This window comes from Somniosus microcephalus, chromosome 3 (genome assembly GCF_052327205.1).
Source record: "Somniosus microcephalus isolate GS21.2 chromosome 3, FLI_Smic_1.0, whole genome shotgun sequence".
In the NCBI taxonomy this organism is placed as follows: Eukaryota; Metazoa; Chordata; class Chondrichthyes; order Squaliformes; family Somniosidae; genus Somniosus; species Somniosus microcephalus.
This window is the reverse complement of record NC_140989.1, coordinates 343,090,195-343,106,073: the sequence shown is the minus strand read 5'-3', so window position 1 is coordinate 343,106,073 and position 15,879 is coordinate 343,090,195. Positions and strand designations below refer to the sequence as shown.

Genomic DNA, 15,879 nt, shown 5'->3' with positions numbered 1-15,879 from the left:
ATATGGGCTCCAAGCTCTTCCCAAAGCCCCGTGCAAGGCTGGAGCTGGACGCCTCCATGCTCCTTGACATAGCATTCAGGCTTTCTGGCAGGCCTGCCAATGCACCAAGCATTTCGTTGTACACTCCCTTCAGCGTTCTTCTGTGGGCTGCTCCATCGAGGTCTTCATCTGAGTCCTGTGCAACAAAACTCGTTTGCGATCTCGCCCTCCGGGGCAGCTGGCACCTGTGCTAACCTTTCCCCCTGCCCTGGTTGCAGGCCACTCATGCCCAGTATCTCACCATGTGCAGATCCCACATCTAACCTATCCTTTAAAGTATACGGAGTGTCAGTATCTGAGCTGGTGGCTGTGAGTGTGAAATCGGGTGACAGTGTTTCTTCTTCTACTTCTGGACTCTCCTCCCCCTCTTGTTCTTCCACCACTGGCTGGGCAGGCTGCAATTCTTGGGTGTCTGAAATGAGAAAGGTACAAAGATATGGTTGTGGTGAGGTGCATCGGGGGTGGGGTAGCTATAGCTGCATTCTTACACCATGTGCAGGTTGTAAATCAGAAGAGATTGTGGGATGAGGGGGGATTGGGATGCGAGAAGGAGGATAACGTATGAGGATACCGGCATCTTGAATTCCTTCAGCCCCGCCGCTGGCCACGGGCTCAGCCATGCCCCTGCCAAGAATGACCAGCACCGTCTCCTCCAAGGGATGAGGTGATACAGGCGAGCCTGTCCCCCGCCGGTTCAGTTCTGCTGTCTGCGGTTATGCGCCACCTTTTCTGGGAAGTGTGTCAGTGAGTGTGGTGCAATGTGTTTGGGTGATGAACCTGTCATGGTTAAATAGCTGACAGTGTGTTCAAGCTGTGAGATGGGGGTATGAGTCTTGCAGCAGTGGTGAGTGTGTGAGATTGAGGTGAAGCTATGAATGTGAGGTATGAGTCGTGTTTGGTAGAGATAGTTGGTGGGACATGGCATTTGAAGATGAATTCACTGATCTTGACGTGTGATGTCATTAAACTTCTTCCTGCACTGAGTCCAGGTTGCTGCAGCTATACTGCTGACATTAACCAGTGGGATTCCACCCACTAAGGGGCACAATGGACATGATCATCACCGCGCGTCAATTACAAGAGAAATGCAGGGAACAGCACCAACTGCTGTACATGGCCTTCTTTGACCTCACAAAGGCCTTCGACACTGTCAACCGTGAGGGATTATGGAGTGTCCTCCTCAAATTTGGCTGCCCTCAAAAGTTTGTCACCATCCACCGCCTGCTTCACGACAACATGCAAGCCGTGATCCTGACCAATGGTTCCACCACAGACCCAATTCACGTACGGACCGGGGTCAAGCAAGGCTGTGTCATCACACCAACGCTCTTCTCGATCTTCCTTGCTGCAATGCTCAGTAAGCTCCCCGCTGGAGTGGAGCTAATTTACAGAACAAACGGGAAACTGTTCAACCTCCATCGCCTCCAGTCCAGATCCAAGATCGTCCCATCCTCTGTCATCCAAATTACAGTATGCAGACGACGCTTGCATTTGCGCTCACTCGGAAGTCGAACTCCAAACCATCGACAACACCTTCACTGAAGTGTATGAGAGCATGGGCCTTAAATTAACATCCGGAAGACAAAGGTCCTCGAACAACCTGCCCCCGCCACACAGTACTGCCCCTCGATTATCAAAATACACGACAAGGCCTTGGACAACGTGGACCACTTCCCATACCTCGGGAGCCTACTGTCAACAAGGGCAGACGTCGATGACGAAGTCCAACACCGCCTTCAGTGTGCCAGTGCAGCCTTCGGTCACCTGAGGAAGAGAGTGTTTGAAGACCAAGACCTCAAACCCGACACCAAGCTCATGGTCTACAGAGCAGTAGTGATACCCGCCCTCCTGTATGCTTCAGAGACATGGACCATGTACAGCAGGCACCTCAAAGCACTGGCAAGGTACCACCAGCGCTGCCTTCGCAAGATCCTGCAAATCCATTGGCAGGATAGGCACACCAACGTCAGTGTTCTTGCTCAGGCCAACATCCCCAGCATTGAAGCTCTGACCACGCGCGATCAGCTTCAATGGACGGGTCACATCGTCCGCATGCCTGATACAAGACTCCCAAAACAAGCGCTCTACTCGGAGCTCCGACACAGCAAGTGAGCCCCAGGTGGGCAGAGGAAATGCTTCAAGGACACCCTCAAAGCCTCCTTGAAAAAGTGCAACATCCCCACCGACACCTGGGAATCCCTGGCCCAAGGCCACACAAAGTGGAGGAGAAGCATCCGGGAAGGCGCCGAACACCTCGAGTCTCTTCGCCGGGAGCAAGTGGAAGCCAAGCGCAAGCAGCGCAAGGAGCGCACGTCAACCCAAGCACCCCACCCACTCGCCCCTTCAACCACCATCTGCCCCACTTGTGACAGAGACTGTAGGTCCCGCATTGGGCTCATCAGTCACCTGAGAACTCATTTTTAGCGTGGAAGCAAGTCATCCTCAGTTCCGAGGGACTGCCTAAGAGAGAGAGAGATTAACCACATTGATTGTCTGCTCCCACTGCACTCTTGTCTGTTACCTGCAGGGCCTCCTGGCCCCCTGTGAAAAGAGGACCTCTCTCCTGGAGTTGACCTCCTGGACCAACGCCTCCAGTGCTGCATCTAAGAATATCGGAGCCCTTTCTCTGGCCTGTTGATCCATTACTCAATCTTCTTTTTCTGATAGCAGCCTTCCCAACCACTTCCACCACCTGCTGCAGGCAGAATGCACCTCCCCTTTAAGAAGTGCGGACTGCCTTTCATTAGTGCAGGCTAGCTTTAATTGGAGCTAGCCTCGGACGAATTTAGACCCTCTGCTGAGCTTTCAGCCACTCAGCAGTACGTTCAGCACTCAGCTGAATGCTACAACCCTGTTAATTAGCAGGCAGCATGAATTTTACATGCAGCCTGCCATCCTCCCAAACGGGTGCGGGTTGCTATCGCATCGCAATCACCATGCCCGTTGTCGGGGGCTATTAAATTTCTAGGCCGAGTTGTTGAGAGGAGAAGAAGTGTTTGGCATGAAAGATTAAACCAGGGGTTAATTTTGAGGCCTCCTGCCTGGTGGAAAGAGGGCAATAGCACGCCAAAAATGGTGGGGACCGACTTGTCAGCCCCTTCCTGCCGACGATGTGGCTGTTCCTATCTTCCCCGTCTGAGTCAGGCAGTAAATCCTTAATACACAAATCGAGTTCCGAGGACGCACATAGATACATAGATACATAGAAGATAGGAGCAGGAGTAGGCCATTCGGCCCTTCGTGCCTGCTCCGCCATTCGATGAGATCATGGCTGATCCTTTAATTCAGTATCCCGTCCCCGCCTTCTCTCCGTAACCCTTAACCCCTTTTGCCCGTAGAAATATATCTAATTCCCTCTTAAATATATTTAATGAGCTGGCGTACACTGCCCTCTGTGGCAATGAGTTCCACAGGTTCACCACTCTCTGAGTGAAGAAATTCCCCCTCATCTCTGTCCTAAATGGTTTAGCCCTTATCCTTAAATTATGTCCTCTAGTTCTGTTCTCACCCGCCAAGGGAAACATTCCTTCTGCATCCAGTCTGTCTAGACCTGTCAGAATTTTATACACTTCTATGAGGTCCCCTCTCAATCTTCTAAACTCCAGTGTGTACATCCCTAAACTACATAGTCTCTCCTCATAGGTCATTCCCGCCATTCCTGGTATCAGCCTGGTGAATCGCCGCTGCACCCCCTCCATGGCAAGAACATCCTTCCTCAGATGAGGCGACCAAAACTGTACACAGTACTCGAGGTGTGGTCTCACCAGTGCCCTGTACAGCTGCAGCAAGGTATCCCTGTTCCTGTATTCTAACCCTTTTGCTATGAAGGCCAGCATACCGTTTGCCTTCTTGACCGCCTGTTGCACCTGCATGCTCGCCTTCAGTGACTGGTGTACAAGAACACCCAGGTCTCTCTGTACTTCCCCCTCTCCCAATCTATTGCCATTTAAATAATAATTTGCCCTCCCGTTCCTGCACCCAAGGTGGATAACTTCGCACTTGTCCACATTATAGTGCATCTGCCATTTATCCGCCCAATCGCCCAGTCTGTCCAAATCGCTCTGGAGCTTCCTGGTCTCTTCCTCTGAGCCCACCCCCCCTCCTAGTTTAGTGTCGTCTGCAAATTTGGAAATGCTGCATCCGACTCCCTGATCCAGGTCATTAATGTAAATTGTGAACAGCTGGGGGCCCAGGACAGATCCCTGTGGTACCCCACTTGTTACTGCCTGCCATTCAGAAAATGAGCCGTTTATTCCAACTCTCTGTTTTCTATCTGACAGCCAGTTCCCTATCCACGCCAAAACTTTCCCCTTTATCCCATGAGCCTCAATTTTCCATGCTAATCTTTTATGTGGGACCTTATCGAAGGCCTTTTGGAAGTCCAGGTACACCACATCTACTGGCTCTCCCCCATCTATTCTACCAGTTACTCCCTCAAAAAATTCCAATAGATTAGTCAAGCACGATTTACCCTTTGTAAATCCATGTTGACTCTGTCCTATCCTGTCCCCATTTGCTAAGTGCTCCGCTATTTCATCCTTAATGATGGACTCCAGCATTTTGCCCACAACTGATGTAAGGCTTACAGGTCTGTAATTACCTGCTTTTTCCCTACCCCCCTTTTTGAATAGTGGGGTAACGTTAGCTACCCTCCAATCCATCGGCACTGTTCCCGAGTCTAATGAATTCTGAAAAATCATCCTTAGTGCATCCGCTATCTCTAGGGCCACCTCCTTCAGTACCCTAGGATGCATGTTATCAGGCCCTGGGGATTTGTCCACCTTCAATCCCTTTAGCTTCCTTAACACCATATCCTTAGAGATATTGATTTGCGTCAGTTCCTCCTTTGCCAATGTCCCTATTTTTCCCGATATCCCAGGGAGGTTTTTTGTGTCTTCCTTCGTAAAGACTGACCCAAAGTATGCATTTAGTTGATCTGCCATTTCCTTATTTCCCATTATATATTCCCCCGTATCTGACTGCAATGGACCAACTTTGGTTTTCACCAGTCTTTTCCTTTTGATATACTTATAAAAGCTTTTGGAGTTAGTTTTTATATTTTCCGCCAGCTTGTTTTCGTAAGCTATTTTGCCCCTCTTGATTATGCCCTTTGCTCTCCTTTGCTCTATCTTAAACTGTTCCCAATCTTCCGCTCTGGCGCTTTTTTTGGCTATTTTATACGCCCTATCTTTGGATTTTATGCTGTCTCTAATTTCCCCTGTTATCCACGGTTGAGTCACCTTTTTAGATTTCCTTTTATGCCAGATTGGTATAAACAATTTTTGCAATTTTGTCATTCTATCTTTAAATGTTTGCCATTGTTTATCTACCTCCAGTCCTCCCAGGAACGTTGTCCAATCAGACCTACTCAGTTCCCGTCTCATGGCATCATAATTCCCCTTGTTTAAATTCAGGACCTTAGTCTCTGAGTCAATTTCTTCGCTCTCCATTTCGAGTGAGAAATCGATCATGTTATGATCGCTCTGACCCAAGGGTCCCCGTACAACAAGATTACTGATTAGTCCCTTCTCATTGCACAGTACCCAGTCCAATATAGCCTGTTCCCGAGTTGGTTCCTCGACATAGTACCCCTAAGCTGATGAATGTACAATGGAATTATTGGGAAATAAGTGATGGGGTTGGATGATGAGTGGAGGAGGTCATTGACAGGTTTCTGACTTCAGTTGATACAAGGAATAGATTACTGGTAAGGCAGTTATCAGTCATCTAAATACATTCAAATAAGACCTGAAAGTTTAATAAAAGAGCATAATAACTGCTATTTTATTGCAATAATGCTAAATACCTGTTCTTAAATTCAAAACGAGGAACAAAAATAGTTCCTAGTATAGCACAATGCGGTTGGCAAATTGGCATCAATTTGAGAATAAAAAACTAAATATTGCACCTTCACCAATCTTAACTAGTATTCTTTTGAGCATTCTGGTAAAGGTTATTCTGTTTAACATAGCAAATGTATCTAAAATATCTGTGCATGTATATTTTGTTTGAGTTTTAAGTGGTATCAAAGACAACCGTATATAATTAACTAGGGGGGGCAGGGGAATGTTACATCTGATCTTATTGCTTACAAAAGATTGCCTTTGAGAAAAAAATTGATATAAAAGAACCAGGCCTCAAAATCTGCATAAGTGCCAGGATGTACCTACCTGGGACCTCCGCCGGTGACCTCGCTAAAGTTCATGCGGCCGAAGGGAGATCTTTTCTTCAATTGCCAATAGCAGGCGTCAGTGTCATTATGCACACCTGCCATATTCATCAGGCCAGAAAGTCTGGTGAAGGTGGCTGCTCTGGGTTGGGGGAGGTTGTCATGGCCCTCCTCCCTCTAGCAAAGAGCCACACTGAACTGCGTTTAAAAAACAAAAATGACAATGAGCTGACCAGGCCTCCTCTCATCTGTCGATGGCCATGTAAGGGATAGTTGGAGGCTCTGCCACCACAGGCCACCTCGGGAACTGCAGCACAAGGCCCAGAGCTAATGTATCCGAGTCCTGATCTAGATTCAGACCATATCCGAGGACTCGCGCTGAAATTATGGTAGAAGTACGGCAGAACAGCCGCGTACGGTTTTGATGGAATGCAAAAGTGATTAAAATTGATGTATTACCTGTCCGCAAGCCAGGCCCATTCCTCTTTCTCCCATGCCATGTGGACAGGACAAGTTTAATTCCAAGGCATCTGCACCAGAATCCTATGAAGGATGAAGAATTTAAGTGCACTGCAAGACTACAAATGTAAGACCCCAAATTGTTTTTCTGACCTGAGCAACTTACATCAACATACCTGGAAGTAAAGAAAGACTTACATTTATATAGCGCCTTTCACAACCACCAGACGTCCCAAAGCGCTTTACAGCCTATGAAGTACTTTTTGAAGTGTAGCCACTGTTGTAATGTAGGAAGTGCGGCAGCCAATTTGCGCACAGCAAGCTCCCACACACAGCAATGTGATAATGACCAGATAATCTGCTTTATTGATGTTGGTGGAGGGATAAATATTGGCCAGGACACTGGGGAGAATTCCCCTGCACTTCATTGAAATAGCGCTATGGGATCTTTTACATCCACCTGAGAGGGCAGACAGGGCCTCGGTTTAATGTCTCATCCAAAAGACGGAACCTCCGACAGTGCAGCACTCCCTCAGCACAGCACTGGAGTGCCAGCCTAGATTTCTGTGCTCAAGTCTCTGGAGTAGGACTTGAACCCACGACCTCTCTGACTCAGAGGCGAGGGTGCTACCAACTGAGCCACTGGCTGACACGTGTAATTAAATCTTTCTTATAGACTGAAAGATATAACAGCTGGCCTCATGCCCCTAGATTTGATGGGAAACTTGAACAAAGAGCCAGTTTTATGTTCTATTTCAGGATTTTGTAATTTGGACTACACAATGTTCGAAGCAGGGTTCAGGATCAAAGAGCATGTGCTTTATTGGCACCCAACTAGATTGTCGTATTTCTTAGAAAATAGACTCATCTGTTATGGACTGAATTTTAAAAAATCAAATGAGAATCAGTTAAGGAAAATACTGCTAAATTATACTAAATACTATTACAAATACAAGGATCCTAAAATGACTAAAAAAGTACTTTGTAATAGCTGAAAAGAACAATGATTTCATTAAACTTAAATGTTGTCAGACAAAAAATACTAATTTTCAATATGCTTTTCTGTCTAAAATTATACATGGAGTGATGGAGAAGGTTGGTGCTCACACAATGTGTGTTCCAATCTCAATCAGGCTATAACCAGGCAGAGGTCAAGAAGTTCATTAGTGGAGAATTAGGGAACATTAACAGGAAATCACTGGATTATCTTTGGAGCATTTCTTTCTGATGCTGCTTGCTGCTGCATTTTTGATGTGAAAGAGATATCTTGCAGATAGATTTTGCCACAGCCCCGACAGCAGCTACTGCATTGACAGTAACCACAATGCTCAATATGGGAAGGACATTGCTGCTAGGCTGGACCTATGTCAGATAGTGAGGGAACCAACATGAGGGAATGACTTGCCTCAATGCATCCAAATCAACTTGCAGTCACAGACACATCTGTCCTTGATAGCACTAGTAGGAGTGACCGCTGCATTGTCCTCGTGAAGACAATTTATTTTTTCTTCACAGTAAGAACACGCACCATTGTGTAGTGTGGTGTTACCACCATACGAACTGGGACAGACTTAGAACAGATCTAACAATCCAAAAGTGGGCAATGGGACACTCCTGGCCATTAGCAGCAGCAGCAGCATTATAAGCCACTGCAATCTGTAAATGCATGGGCCAGCACATCCCTCACTCCCCCACCTTCATCAACCTGGGAGATCAACCCTGCTTCAATGGGGGGTCTAGAAGGCCGAGCAAGGAGCAGCGCTTAGAATGAAGCACCAATCTTAGAAACCACAGCACAGGGCTGCCTGCAGGCTAAACATCTCCTCTGCAAATCAGCGATTGCATCGCCTGGATCAAGGCCGTTACAAGATTGGAGGTCAAGTGGCAGCGAGCCAATTACTGGTGAGTAAGTCTCCTTTGATGGCACTATTGATGATGACTTCCAGCGCTTTGTTGATGATTAGGAGGAGGCTGTTTGGCCAGAGGAGAGGTGAAAGTGGCTGCTCTTGCCATCAAGGCAGCATTCAATTCATCAAGGCAGCAATTGAGGAGCCCTATCAAAGCTGAGGTCAATGAGGGTCAAAGGGAAAGCCCTCCTGTGGCTGTAGTCATACCTGACACACAGGAGGATGGTTGTGGTTGTTGGAGGCCAATCATCACAGTCACGGGACATCACGGCTGGAGTTCCTCAGGACAGTGTTCTTGGCCCAACCATCTTTAGCTGCCTCATCAATGATTATATGTATTATATCTGGTGTTATTGAGGCAATAATGACAGAAAATGGGACTTATTGTGTCACTTCATCAGTGTTTAACATACTTCCTACGTGCAGTCTGGGCGCCTATGGAGCAGCTCGAACCAATATAGTGAGTGGCGTATGTCCAGCGTGTAATGAGCAGGCACGTGCCGCCCACTATATCGGATGCTTAGGTGCCTGTTTTGCGCCTGAAAAATGGGGGCGCGCCAATGGTTTTCTAGGTCTATATGTCTGTGCTGTCAAAAATGTCTTGAGTTAAATAATTTTAAAACACATCTGAACAGGGAATTAAACAAGTATTATACCTCCATAAACCTGCTCATGTGAGCACAGGTGCAGATTTATGATTTTTTTCAAACTGATAGCCATTAGAGAAGTGAAAAATAATAAGCATTGTAAGCCTTATAGAAAGCAAAAGGAACAAGCTGCATGATAAAGCCATTCATCATAGTCAGCATTTAGACAGTAAAGCTTATGTTAAGCCAGAATTCAGTTACAGATTTCATGGTCAATTGGGTCAAAACAGGTTTAAAATGGATCGCGAGCTTAAGATCACAAAACCAATGACTAATAATGTTTAATTTAATTTCACTTCAGTAAGCCCTTTTAACTCTGAGATTTTGTACTACATTCTGCAAGGTTCACAGAAAAATGACTAGCAATTTTAAGGATCATCATTATGAGACTATGCAGTCTGTTGTACAAGGTAATTCAAATAGTCAATAGCTGTAAGTACAGGGAGATAAAGCTGATATTCTAGGTTACTGAAACACGATGGCCCCAATATTTACTGGGGCGGGGTTTTGGAGCGGGGCGGGGGGAGGAGTTATGGTCGGGAAACCCGGTAGTGCAGGTTTTCCCAAATGGAAACTCCACGGTGTGTGTTTTTTTCCCCACAGCTTCCATGATTGGCAGGTTTGGCTGCCTGTTGAGTGAATAAGGCTCCAGAAAAGGCCGCAGCCAAGGAACAGATACATTTAGTGGTGATGGGGGCAGATAGCGTGGGGGTGCAGGGGGGGGGGTGGTGTGCGAGTTACGTAGAGCGTGGTTGGGTGGGGGGTTGGTGATTGCGGGGAGATTGGTGGGGTCAGTGATTGCGGGGAGATTGGGGGGGTCAGTGATTGCGGGGAGATTGGGGGGGTCAGTGATTGCGGGGAGATTGGGGGGGTCAGTGATTGCGGGGATATTGGGGGGGTCGGTGATTGGGGGGAGATTGGGGGGGTCAGTGATTGCGGGGATACTGGGGGGGTCGATGATTGCGGGGAGATTGGGGGGGTCGATGATTGCGGGGAGATTGGGGGGGTCAGTGATTGCGGGGATATTGGGGGGGTCAATGATAGTGGGGAGATTGGGTGGTCAGTGATTGCGGGGATACTGGGGGGGTCGATGATTGCGGGGAGATTGGGGGGTCGGTGATTGCGGGGAGATTGTGGTGGTCGGTGATTGCGGGGAGATTGGGGTGGTCGGTGATTGCGGGGAGATTGAGGGGTCGGTGATTGCGGGGAGATTGGGGGGTCGATGATAGTGGGGAGATTGGGTGGTCGGTGATTGCGGGGAGATTGGGGTGGTCGGTGATTGCGGGGAGATTGGGGGGGTCGGTGATTGCGGGGAGATTGGGGTGGTCAGTGATTGCGGGGAGATTGGGGTGGTCGGTGATGGCGGGGAGATTGGGGGGGTCGGAGATTGCGGGGAGATTGGGGGGGTCGGTGATTGCGGGGAGATTGGGGTGGTCGGTGATTGCCGGGATATTGGGGTGGTCGGTGATTGCGGGGAGATTGGGGGGTCGGTGATTGCGGGGAGATTGGGGGGGTCGGTGATTGCGGGGAGATTGGGGGGTCGGTGATTGCGGGGAGATTGTGGTGGTCGGTGATTGCGGGGAGATTGGGGGGGTCGGAGATTGCGGGGAGATTGTGGTGGTCGGTGATTGCGGGGAGATTGGGGGTCGGTGATTGCGGGGAGATTGAGGGGGTCGGTGATTGCGGGGAGATTGTGGTGGTCGGTGATTGCGGGGAGATTGGGGGGGTCGGAGATTGCGGGGAGATTGTGGTGGTCGGTGATTGCGGGGAGATTGGGGGTCGGTGATTGCGGGGAGATTGAGGGGTCGGTGATTGCGGGGAGATTGGGGGGTCGATGATAGTGGGGAGATTGGGTGGTCGGTGATTGCGGGGAGATTGGGGTGGTCGGTGATTGCGGGGAGATTGGGGGGGTCGGTGATTGCGGGGAGATTGGGGTGGTCGGTGATTGCGGGGAGATTGGGGTGGTCGGTGATGGCGGGGAGATTGGGGGGGTCGGAGATTGCGGGGAGATTGGGGGGGTCGGTGATTGCGGGGAGATTGGGGTGGTCGGTGATTGCCGGGATATTGGGGTGGTCGGTGATTGCGGGGAGATTGGGGGGTCGGTGATTGCGGGGAGATTGGGGGGGTCGGTGATTGCGGGGAGATTGGGGGGTCGGTGATTGCGGGGAGATTGTGGTGGTCGGTGATTGCGGGGAGATTGGGGGGGTCGGAGATTGCGGGGAGATTGTGGTGGTCGGTGATTGCGGGGAGATTGGGGGTCGGTGATTGCGGGGAGATTGAGGGGGTCGGTGATTGCGGGGAGATTGTGGTGGTCGGTGATTGCGGGGAGATTGGGGGGGTCGGAGATTGCGGGGAGATTGTGGTGGTCGGTGATTGCGGGGAGATTGGGGGTCGGTGATTGCGGGGAGATTGAGGGGTCGGTGATTGCGGGGAGATTGGGATGGTCGGTGATTGCGGGGAGATTGGGGGGTCGGTGATTGCGGGGAGATTGGGGGGTCGGTGATTGTGGGGAGATTGGGGGGGTCGGTGATTGCGGGGAGATTGGGGTGGTCGGTGATTGCGGGGAGATTGGGGGGTCGGTGATTGCGGGGAGATTGAGGGGTCGGTGATTGCGGCGAGATTGGGGGGGTCGGAGATTGCGGGGAGATTGGGGTGGTCGGTGATTGCGGGGAGATTGGGGGGTCGGTGATTGTGGGGAGATTGGGGGGGTCGGTGATTGCGGGGAGATTGGGGTGGTCGGTGATTGCGGGGAGATTGGGGGGTCGGTGATTGCGGGGAGATTGAGGGGTCGGTGATTGCGGCGAGATTGGGGGGGTCGGAGATTGCGGGGAGATTGGGGGTCGGTGATTGCGGGGAGATTGATGGGTCGGTGATTGCGGCGAGATTGGGGGGGTCGGAGATTGCAGGGAGATTGGGGGGTCGGTGATTGCCGGGATATTGGGGTGGTCGGTGATTGCGGGGAGATTGGGGTGGTCGGTGATTGGGGGGAGATTGGGGTGGTCGGTGATTGGGGGGGGATTGGGGGGGTCGGTGATTGCGGGGAGATTGGGGGGGTCGGTGATTGCGGGGAGATTGGGGGGGTCGGTGATTGCGGGGAGATTGGGGGGGTCGGTGATTGCGGGGAGATTGGGGTGGTCGGTGATTGGGGGGGGATTGGGGGGTCGGTGATTGTGGCGAGATTGGGGGGTCGGTGATTGCGGCGAGATTGGGGGGGTCGGTGACTGCGGGGAGATTGGGGGGGTCGGTGATTGCGGGGAGATTGGGGGGTCGGTGATTGCCGGGATATTGGGGTGGTCGGTGATTGCGGGGAGATTGTGGTGGTCGGTGATTGCGGGGAGATTGGGGGGGTCAGTGATTGCGGGGAGATTGGGGGTGGTCGGTGATTGCGGGGAGATTGGGTGGTCGGTGATTGCGGGGAGATTGGGGGGGTCGGTGATTGCGGGGAGATTGGGGGGTCGGTGATTGCGGGGAGATTGGGGGGGTCGGAGATTGCGGGGAGATTGTGGTGGTCGGTGATTGCGGCGAGATTGGGGGGTCGGTGATTGCGGGGAGATTGGGGGGGTCGGTGATTGCGGGGAGATTGGGGGGTCGGTGATTGCGGGGAGATTGGGGGGTCGGTGATTGCGGGGATATTGGGGTGGTCGGTGATTGCGGGGAGATTGGGGGGTCGGTGATTGCGGGGAGATTGGGGTGGTCGGTGATTGCGGGGAGATTGGGGGGTCGGTGATTGCGGGGAGATTGGGGGGGTCGGAGATTGCGGGGAGATTGGGGGGTCGGTGATTGCGGCGAGATTGGGGGGGTCGGTGATTGCGGCGAGATTGGGGGGGTCGGTGATTGCGGGGAGATTGGGGGGGTCGGTGATTGCGGGGAGATTGGGGGGTCGGTGATTGCGGGGAGATTGTGGTGGTCGGTGATTGCGGGGAGATTGGGGGGTCGGTGATTGCGGGGAGATTGGGGTGGTCGGTGATTGCAGGGAGATTGGGGGGGTCGGTGATTGCGGGGAGATTGGGGGGTCGGTGATTGCGGGGAGATTGGGGGGTCGGTGATTGCGGGGAGATTGGGGTGGTCGGTGATTGCGGGGAGATTGGGGGGTCGGTGATTGCGGGGAGATTGGGGGGTCGGTGATTGCGGGGAGATTGGGGGGTCGGTGATTGCGGGGATATTGGGGTGGTCGGTGATTGCGGGGAGATTGGGGGGTCGGTGATTGCGGGGAGATTGGGGGATCGGTGATTGCGGGGAGATTGGGGGGTCGGTGATTGCGGGGAGATTGGGGTGGTCGGTGATTGCGGGGAGATTGGGGGGGTCGGAGATTGCGGGGAGATTGGGGGGTCGGTGATTGCGGCGAGATTGGGGGGGTCGGAGATTGCGGGGAGATTGGGGGGTCGGTGATTGCGGGGAGATTGGGTGGTCGGTGATTGCGGGGATATTGGGGGGGTCGGTGATTGCAGGGAGATTGGGGGGTCGGTGATTGCGGGGAGATTGGGGGGTCGGTGATTGCGGGGAGATTGGGGGGGTCGGTGATTGCGGGGAGATTGGGGGGTCGGTGATTGCGGGGAGATTGGGGGGTCGGTGATTGCGGGGATATTGGGGTGGTCGGTGATTGCGGGGAGATTGGGGGGGTCGGTGATTGCGGGGAGATTGGGGGGTCGGTGATTGCGGGGAGATTGGGGGGGTCGGTGATTGCGGGGAGATTGGGGGGTCGGTGATTGCGGGGAGATTGGGGGGGTCGGTGATTGCGGGGAGATTGGGGGGTCGGTGATTGCGGGGAGATTGGGGGGTCGGTGATTGCGGGGATATTGGGGTGGTCGGTGATTGCGGGGAGATTGGGGGGTCGGTGATTGCGGGGAGATTGGGGGGTCGGTGATTGCGGGGAGATTGGGGGGGTCGGAGATTGCGGGGAGATTGGGGGGTCGGTGATTGCGGCGAGATTGGGGGGGTCGGTGATTGCGGGGAGATTGGGGGGGTCGGTGATTGCGGGGAGATTGGGGGGTCGGTGATTGCGGGGAGATTGGGGGGTCGGTGATTGCGGGGATATTGGGGGGTCGGTGATTGCGGCGAGATTGGGGGGGTCGGAGATTGCGGGGAGATTGGGGGGTCGGTGATTGCGGGGAGATTGGGTGGTCGGTGATTGCGGGGAGATTGGGGGGGTCGGTGATTGCGGGGAGATTGGGGGGTCGGTGATTGGGGGGAGATTGGGGGGGTCGGTGATTGCGGGGAGATTGGGGGGGTCGGTGATTGCGGGGAGATTGGGGGGTCGGTGATTGGGGGGAGATTGGGGGGGTCGGTGATTGCGGGGAGATTGGGGTGGTCGGTGATTGCGGGGAGATTGTGGTGGTCGGTGATTGCGGGGAGATTGGGATGGTCGGTGATTGCGGGGAGATTGGGGGGGTCGGTGATTGCGGGGATATTGGGGTGGTCGGTGATTGGGGGGAGATTGGGGGTCGGTGATTGCGGGGAGATTGGGGTGGTCGGTGATTGCGGGGAGATTGGGGGTCGGTGATTGCGGGGAGATTGGGTGGTCGGTGATTGCGGCGAGATTGGGGGGGTCGGTGATTGCGGCGAGATTGGGGGGGTCGGTGATTGCGGGGATATTGGGGGGGTCGGTGATTGCGGCGAGATTGGGGGGGTCGGAGATTGCGGGGAGATTGGGGGGGTCGGTGACTGCGGGGAGATTGGGGGGGTCGGTGATTGGGGGGAGATTGGGGGGGTCGGTGATTGCTGGGAGATTGGGGGTCGGTGATTGCGGGGAGATTGGGGGGGTCGGTGATTGCGGGGAGATTGGGGGGGTCGGTGACTGCGGGGAGATTGGGGGGGTCGGTGATTGGGGGGAGATTGGGGGGGTCGGTGATTGCGGGGAGATTGGGGGGGTCGGAGATTGCGGGGAGATTGGGGGGGTCGGTGACTGCGGGGAGATTGGGGGGGTCGGTGACTGCGGGGAGATTGGGGGGGTCGGTGATTGGGGGGAGATTGGGGGGGTCGGTGATTGCTGGGAGATTGGGGGTCGGTGATTGCGGGGAGATTGGGTGGTCGGTGATTGCGGGGAGATTGGGGGGGTCGGAGATTGCGGGGAGATTGGGGGGGTCGGTGATTGCGGGGAGATTGGGGGGGTCGGAGATTGCGGGGAGATTGGGGGGTCGGTGATTGCGGGGAGATTGGGGGGTCGGTGATTGCGGGGAGATTGGGGGTCGGTGATTGCGGGGAGATTGGGTGGTCGGTGATTGCGGCGAGATTGGGGGGGTCGGTGATTGCGGCGAGATTGGGGGGGTCGGTGATTGCGGGGATATTGGGGGGGTCGGTGATTGCGGGGAGATTGGGGGGGTCGGTAATTGCGGGGAGATTGGGGGGGTCGGTGATTGCTGGGAGATTGGGGTGGTCGGTGATTGTGGGGAGATTGGGGGGTCGGTGGTTGCAGGGAGATTGGGGGGTCGGTGATTGCGGGGAGATTGGGGGGGTCGGTGATTGCGGGGAGATTGGGGGGGTCGGTGATTGCGGGGAGATTGGGGGGGTCGGTAATTGCGGGGAGATTGGGGGGTCGGTGATTGCGGGGAGATTGGGGGGGTCGGTGATTGCGGGGAGATTGGGGGGGTCGGTAATTGCGGGGAGATTGGGGGGGTCGGTGATTGCGGCGAGATTGGGGGTGGTCGGTGATTGCGGGGAG

At 53.3% G+C, this 15,879-nt stretch overlaps 1 protein-coding gene across 1 annotated transcript in view; it reads right to left on the bottom strand.

Moving 5' to 3' along the window:
* Nucleotides 1–15,879, bottom strand: part of LOC147122292 (dihydropyrimidine dehydrogenase [NADP(+)]-like) — a 1,139,740-nt gene that overhangs the window by 227,413 nt on the left and 896,448 nt on the right. Inside the window, exon 16 of the mRNA XM_085983269.1 lies at nucleotides 6,668–6,751. Within this exon, the coding sequence (XP_085839395.1) occupies nucleotides 6,668–6,751 (84 nt within the window). The remainder of the gene's footprint in view (nucleotides 1–6,667; nucleotides 6,752–15,879) is intronic.